Source organism: Callorhinchus milii, unplaced genomic scaffold, assembly GCF_018977255.1.
Source record: "Callorhinchus milii isolate IMCB2004 unplaced genomic scaffold, IMCB_Cmil_1.0 Scaffold4, whole genome shotgun sequence".
Classification (NCBI taxonomy): domain Eukaryota; kingdom Metazoa; phylum Chordata; class Chondrichthyes; order Chimaeriformes; family Callorhinchidae; genus Callorhinchus; species Callorhinchus milii.
Window position 1 is genome coordinate 33,765,182 of NW_024704745.1, and position 8,530 is coordinate 33,773,711.

General features: G+C 39.6%; 1 protein-coding gene across 1 annotated transcript; it reads right to left on the reverse strand.

The window, feature by feature from the left end:
- Positions 1-6,073: 6,073 nt before the first annotated feature.
- LOC103176897 (BTB/POZ domain-containing protein KCTD12-like) lies at positions 6,074-8,530 on the reverse strand. Its single transcript, XM_007890760.2, has one exon. It carries the CDS (start codon positions 8,482-8,484, stop codon positions 7,633-7,635), a length of 852 nt encoding a protein of 283 aa, XP_007888951.2. The 5' UTR covers positions 8,485-8,530; the 3' UTR covers positions 6,074-7,632.

Sequence of the window (8,530 nt, forward strand, 5' to 3'; positions counted from 1 at the left end):
AAATAAATTGATTTATATATGACTATCCCATATGAATCTGAAACCACTTCACAGAGACACAGTCAACAAGACCAAGAAATCAAGGTGGACTAGGGCAAAAGCCAATGTATTCAAACAAATTTTATTTCTGTTCTTCGAATGAGGCATTAAACTGAGATCCCGTTTGTCTGTTCAAGATGCTAAAGACCTGATGGCATTATTTGAAAAGAGAAATAAGTTCCTCTCAGTGGGTTGGCAAAAATCATTTGGATAATGACTTCATGGCTGTCCGTGGGACATTGCTGTGCATAAATTGGCTGTCACAATCACCCATAACCACACCATGACTACAGTTGACAGTACATTCTGTGAAGTGCTTTGAGGCATCTTGATGATGTGATAAGGAACTATAACAAATGCAAGAATTATTAATATTATTTGTAAGATTTTTTTTAAAAACAGGTCCTCACCATGCCAGGTGAGTAGGCTGTAAACTAAAGTCAAATGGGCACAATATGGATGAGTCAACATTTTACTTAGGATTGAAAAAGTGAAGAAAGAAAAAACATTCTTTGTGAAGACAAGAGCAAAGATAAATCCTGCTGATGTGATGATGAAAAAGAAAAGAAGGAACTGGGATTTTTAACCACCTTATCACATTAACACATTCAAAAATCCTTCAAAAGTAATTACTGTCAAGTTTCTGACTGTTTTGTAGGCAAACACACAGCCATTTGAACCAGCAATATCCCCAACCAGTCAGGGGGTGAATGATCAATTAATATGAAAGGGAACTCAATTGTGAAGGTGTATTTATAGTCTAAGAAAGGGGATATTTCCCAACCTAGAGTTGGGGCATATCTATTTTGAGTAGATTCCTGTCAGCCCATTCTCCTAACACATCCCCCTGCCTTACTGTCCTTTCTGTACTTCAGTGGCCAAGGATATCACCTTTGACTCAGTTTGAATCCCACAAGCTGAAAATGGCTTACTCGCTATCTTCTGCGCATGGAATTCAATCAAGTACAATGCCAACATTGGAATTTAGCAGCATTTTTCAGCCCTGAACAATACTGCCATTGTAATTACATTTAGCCAGAATTTTTTTTGAATATGTTAAAAAACATCCCAAAGTGAATGCATTTTTATGTTCATTTTATTCATTTTTATGTTTCCAAAACTGCAAGACAATGAATAAACAGTAAATTAAGCAGCATAACCCAAACTAATCCTGTGTTGAGTTGGGTTACACTGCTGTATGTGGACAAGACAACAGTACAGCTTTGACGTATTTCCTAGTGTGCATAATGATACACGGAGAGATTGGGGATCAGTATTTGTCATTGTTGGATAGCATTGCAAGAAGGTGGGGATTACTAGGAAACTGGAAATCTGGCAACAGACACAAAAATATTGCAAGTCCTCATTATACGAGTGAAACATAATGAAGTTTTTAATTTATTGTGTCAGTTTGTAGGTATTCTTGAACATACATAAGCATGAAGTGGTACGTGAAATGAGTGTGGCAGTTTCAATTCTAATGAATATTTTCTGACAGCACAAAACTGTCCTTAATTTGGTACTAAATTTGGAAATCTCACTTTAAGAAGCCAATGAAAAGCTGTGGTGTCATAAAGAAAGATATCATATAACAACAAGATTACATATGTATAGCGCCTTTCAAGTCGGGAGGACGTACCAAGGCGCTGGACACTGTACAGCATTTCAGACCTGAGCTGGGGACATACTACGCAGTGAGGTGGAATGGTCTCCTGAGGTCATGGTAGCAGCACATTGTTGAGCAGGGAAGCTTTACTCTGCATTTACTCTGCATTTAAACTGTACTGTACTTGATCTGTAATTGGTTGAATCTGACATTGAATCTGAGTTTCCAGTACCTTCACACTTGATTTCTTCAATGCTCTCCTCACTGGCCTTCTTAGCCTGACTGCCCCTAAACTTCATCTTATCCAGAACTGCACACACCGTTTCCTTCCCCCACACCAGACTCTGCTGCCCTATCCTCACCAGGCTCCACTGGCTTCTTATTCTCCAGTTGATTGATTTCAAGATCTTGATTATAAATTTTAAGCACTTCTGCTCTCTTGTCTCACCTTATTTCTGTCATATCCTGCCACATTTCCTTCCTGTTTGGTGCATCCTGTAATATTTGTAAAGCCCTTTGAGATATCCATTCTGCATGAAAGATGCTATATAAGTACAATTATTGCTGTTTAACTGCTTGTTTTAAAAAGTAACAAGCAACTTGTAAATATTCAAATTTGTAGCATACAGTAATCACGTTCTTGTTGTGATGGAATCAGAGATAAATTCTGGATGGAATCAAACAGACTTTGAATTTTTAATGGAAATTAGAGTAGGATTCCATTATTCAGTGACATGTTTCTTAGTGTTGTGAAAGCAGATCAGATTGCTGCAAGGCCTTCCTTCCCGTTGGTGAATTGAAATCTAAACCATCTGCAAAAAATAGTTCCTGTTTTGTTGAGCAATGCAACACTATATAATTTTCAACTTTTTTTTATCATATGTGCTTGTGTGTCAATGTATTTGTGATCACCAAAGTAAAACCATGAAATATTTCCTGGATAAGATACAGCAATCTAGCAATCCAAGGAAACCAAGCTGATCTTGGAACATTGGTCTTGATAAAGGAGTATTTCAATGTGAAGTCCCTTCTCTTCATGTAAATGCTTTGTGGTATTGTTTTGCATGAAAAGTGATAAGACTTTTTGAGACATTCATACTTCACACTCTTTCCCTGCAAACAGCACATTCACTTGCCTACTACCAATGACAAGAAGGAAACTTCAGGGTAAACTGATGCCTGCATGGTTTAGCTGTTAGCAGGATCATTTATCTAGCATCAACACATTGGGTCATTCTCCTGATGTGAATTGCATTATATAAATGTAAATTTGTTGTATTTGCTATTGTTGTAGAATCAGTTTATTGACCCAGCCCATGATGTCTGATCTAATTCAAACCCACCATACTCAAAACTGGTAATTGTTAATTGCATGTGACCCTCCAGGAAAGACTAAGCACTAACAATGATAGTAATACTGGGGTGTTCAACTTATTTTTATTATTTTGCTTTTTTTAATCATCCGGGTGTCTGACCCATGTAGTAACCCATCACCATGCTTAAGAATATCAACAACAACAACAACAACAAGATTCCATTTAAAGAGCGCCTTTCACGTCGGGAGGACGTTCTGAGACTGAGACTCAGAACGTTCAAAGCTGAGACTTCTAGGCATCCCACCTACACATGGAAATCCCAGAGATAGATTATTGGAATGAAATGCACACTCTCTCCCTGGAGGGACGCATCCTGTTTACCCATTTCCAGAAAGTATTACGTGAGGTTGGCAAGAGCCACTGTCATCCCACTGCCCTGGAATTCTGCGGACACAACTGGCTCAGGAACCGGACTACCGATAATAATAATAATAATAATAATAATCCTTGCATTTGATATAGCGCTTTTCACGTCGGGAGGACGTCCCAAAGCGCTTCACAGAACACACTGTAAAGTGAATTGACTGTATATTTGTGAGCGAACGCGGCAGCCAATTGCGCACAGCAATGTCCCACAAACAGTCGTAGATTGAAAATGACCAATTTTTATTGTTTTGGGTTTTGGAGGGATTATTATTAGGCTCTGTGTGGAGTAAGGAAACTTGCCCAAGGTTTCGCCCTGCCTGGAATTGAACTCAGGTCTCTCGCTTGCAAAGCGAGTGCTCTAACCACTGAGCTACAGGACATTATATTAATATTGAGGGTGAGATTGGATACTGATTTGGATTTTATGGATGGTAGTGGATGGGAGACCGGCTAGGAGGGCATTAGAGTAGTCCAGCCGAGAGGTGACAAAAGCAAGGCATTCCATTGCTAAGCACGTCACCTTGGAGCCAGTTCAGCTCCAAGGAGACCCCTCTTACCTCCCCCCCACCCCAAAAGAGGATAGTTCAACGTATTATTGAATTAAGACACATAGACAAAAGGCAAGTTTCTGTTTTCATTGCCAATACTGGTACCTTCTGTCATCTTCATATTAAATCAATAGAAGTTATTAAACATGGAACCTGTGATTCAACAACGGGGTTCCTTTTCATTCAAGCGACTCTCAAATACCGTGTTTGTTTGGAAGCTTTGGAGATTTTCAACCATTTCCTCACCCATGGAAGGATTTATATGACCCTGACAGCTTGTCAACATATCTGCCATCTGCTAACAAAGGACATCATATGTTTTTAAACTAAAGCTTCTGTTTATTGCCTTGGCAAATGTGGTGCAATGGGTTAACATCAAGGCCTAAGGGTGAATGATAGAGCAACAGTATAAGTTATTAAAGTGCAATGATCAAAATCCAGCAGAAATCAGATGCATTGTTATTTTACAAATATCAGGTCCTGCTTTCACTGTCTCTATAATTGCCAATATCTGTGAAAGAGTTCAGAACTCAGCTTCTCCCATACCATTCAAGTCACAGGGGATAATGAAATTTTCCCACACAGTTTGTATCATTCCCACTTGCACCTCCCTCCTGTCTAACCTAACAGTTGGGCATTAAGACCAAGCAAAGGGCTTCATTTTAGTTGGATTTCTACTCTCACTCAAAGCCTAAAACTCCACATGGTCCAAAGTCACAACTGTGAATGAAATGAGCTTGCCTGCTGATTTATCACAGCGTCTGATCAATAGAAATCATACCTGTCTGGAAATTGGTTAATATTTTATGATACTTTGTTAATATAAAGAATATATATAGAGTGTAACGATAAGAAAACAGCAGCTGGCACAGCAATGGATGCTGCTCTCCCCCTCTCCTGTCAGCTTTGCAAATAGGAGGCACGTTCTTTCCTCTCAAACAGCAGCTGTGGGAATAAGACTAGATATTCACAGCAGCTGTGTTAAAGGTGCAGTGTCTTTGGGAAGTTCCAGTAGTTAGCTAATATAATTTAAACTAATAGAATTTAAGAGCTGTCAAAGTATGAGTTTGGTAAAGTGTTTTTCAAAATATATATTTTGGACAGATTCAAAAAGGCAATCACCAGAGTAAAACTTTTATATGTGGATCACATTTTAAAACTATCCAAAAAGAGATATCAATACCATTGCTCTTCAAAATGACTTTATAGAAAATAATAATAATAATAATCATTGGATTTGATACAGCACTTCATCAGCGAATTGAAACATCTCAGAGTGCTTCACAGGATTTACTGTAAAATGAACTGTTTGTATATTTGGACGACTCTTCCCTTGATGGTCTTCCCTTCCATAATGAAGATTTGAACCTCTTTCCCCATCTTCCACTTTAAATAATCTCCCTGCTAAAATCGTAACCTGCCTATTTGAGGTGAGAAATGTATCTTGCCACTAAGCATAGCAACTTTGATAACATGGGCTTACAGAAGATAGTCATGTAATAAATCCACACAATCAATGTCGCTACACTTAGTGGTAAAATAGATGTTACCTTTTTGATTCCCATCATTGATCTGAGGTGGGATTCTGCAAAATGATCATCCAATTGATCAACCATCAATAATGATCGATGTGAAAATCACATTTCAAATGATAATGTGTAAGAACAGCAATAGTTACAATTATTTTTGTCCATTGCTTTAATGTATTGCTTATCAAGAGCCAAATTTATTTTTTGCCAATGAATTGAAAACTCTCTTGGCTCATTACAGCACATTCCTACTTGTTGTTTATTAATGTATACAAAGAAATATCCATTACAAATAAATCCAGAGCAGTGATCAGGATTCCATAAAATCTGTGTATAATTCACAGTTTAATGCAATTTTGTTTTATAATTCATAATCTAACAGTACATTTTTGAAATGTTTCCAGCTACAGACACAATTGATGCAATCAATACAATGGATGTTACACAAATAATCCAATTTGACATCAATATGCATCAGTCTCAAAAATAAAATGAATCAAAAACTATTTACTATTCCAAGTCCTGTAATTCCGAAAAACGCAAACTTTCCTAATTTCTGTCCAGATTATTTTCAGTTTAATCAGATGTCTTTATTTCTCTACTTTTTTACTTTGGGAAAGAAGGGGATTAATTTATTTTGTAATCCCTCCACTTTCTTTTGTCTTCCACTATCTTGTTACTTTTATTTCACTTGTTAACATAAATTAATTCTGTTTTTATCCACTCTGAGAAGAATAATTTGCCTCACTTGATTTTTCGGTCTAGATATTTGCTATTCACTTGCATCACAGCAGGAGCATTTTCTGCAATTCCTAAGTAAAAACTGTAAGTGCTGAATATGAAACTTTTGAAATGTTTGACCATTGATAGAAGAAATAATAATGCTGCACATTGAAACCAAGTAAGCAACGGTATATTATAGAATATTTCATTACATGAGTTCCCATAACAAGCAGAACTAAATGTCTCTTGTGACATGCTTTATTTACAGCAAACATTAAATAAGGAAGGGGAACTTCCTCTTTGGAGCACTAAAGCTTTTTGCACCCTTGCATAAAATGGGAACATGGAAGTTCAATTCTGTGGTGGAAGAGTAATTTGCAACAAAAAATTAAGCCTGAAATATGCACTTAAAGAAAAACGTCAAACTATCAGTACAACATTGTGGTGCAAAGTGTAGCATTTCTTAACAAACAGTATAAACAAATCAACAAATCTACTGAGAAAAATAGCATTTTGTCCCATAGTTTTGATGAAAGGTCACATTCAGAATGTCCAGCTATATTTCCTTATCAGATGCTGAATAACCTTTTGTGCCCATCCAACATGTTTGGGATTTTACTATAATTTTGTAGATTTAGGGGTGTTTCAGTCCATTATTACTAACTCATACCTCCTATGAAAGAGTTGTGAAGACGGTGGACAACTTTTAAGTCTGTCACTTTATGTTACAACATGAAAAGTGTTAAACAACATTCTGTTTTATATGAGTCCAGATCAAAAGTACATTAGAGCAAAATAGTCAGTCATAAGTAATCATATTCAGACCAGATGGGCAGTTCAGCAGAATACTGGAAGGCAAACTAGTGCATGTGGAATTTAACATCCTTAAAGCCAAACCTATAGAACCTGTCTCTTTCTCTCCTTAAAAGGAAACAATCCTTTTTTTAAATGTTTGGGTGAATAACTCAGACAGTTCTGGAGACGAGATGAGGAGTAAATTCGCATCAATTGCTGCACAGTAAATACGATTATACCAATGATTAACAATTTATTCAGTGATATGGATCTCCACGGTGGCACGTAAATACCACCGCTTTGTAATGTTGAATCAATCAAAAAAAAAACATATTTCCAAACACCATCACTTTATTTCGGTCAATAAACACTTATTTCTTGCACTATATTTTGCCACTGTAGTTAATTGGTTGGCATAATGCAAGGATTATTATTATTATTATTATTAAAGCGTATATGCTAAACACACCAGACGTTTCCGAGTGGTTTACATAGCTACACTACCCTACTCTACCATAGAAGAAAACAGAGAGAAAAGCTCCAAATTGGCAGGACAAGGTGGTCAGTCCAAATGCTCCAGTTCACATGAGCAGGACAGGCAGTGCGGCGTTGAGGAGCAAGACTGCTCGCATGTCTCTTGCACAGTCAGATCAACCTCTACAGAAGACATACTCGGTGTAGCTGGTCCAGATCTTGTCCTCTCCCTGGTCACTGGTGTAGGCACAAGTCCCAGTGGAGTTACAGGCCACCATGTGGAAGCCAGCCTCCGACAACAAGTCAAACGCCTGCTCCAGAAAATTGAATTTGAGATAGTACCTGGAGGTGTACCTCTCTGGGGGGCGATCGGGGTCTCTGCTCTCGTTCAGGGTCTCCCCAAACACTTCCTTAGCCAGAGAGGTCTTCCCACACACCGTGATCCTGGCAACTCTTCTGAACTTGGCGTCAGTCTGGCAGTCCCTGCCTATGGTGCAGGACCCTCTGTAGCCCACAGTGATGTAGCCCAGTCTCCTGGTGCCTGCAGATGGGACGGGAGGTGTTGCTGTGACCGAGGCAGTGGGCAGACTGGGCTGATCGCTGGCTGAGCCCCCCCGGACCCTGTCCTCCGGGTCTCTGGGGCAGGTCTCCTCGCTGATGGAGAGCTGTTTGCTGACTTTGAGGCTCAGCTCTTGGCTCAGCTCCTGCAGCTGGAAATACTCGGCTTCTCGTTGCAATCGGCTCCTCTCGGGGAAGCAGTCCGGCAGCACCAGGTCGCCATCCCTCAGGTAATCCAGGACATAGCGGAACAAGAAGCCGTCCCTGTCCAGGAAGAAGCGGCCTTTGCTGTCCCTGGGCAGCTCTTTGGGAGCTTTGCGGGTGAACATGCGGCCGAGCAGAGAGTCCGGGGCGGCGATCAGAGTGGTGTAGCGGGTCACGTAGACCTGACCCCCCACGTTCAGCTCCATCACCTCCGGGAAAGGACAGTCCCCGTTTGGGACCCCACAGCCAGTGCCCGGGACAGCCATCTCCAGCTGCAGAGAGAAGATCCCGCACAGGGGAGGGTGGGAGGGG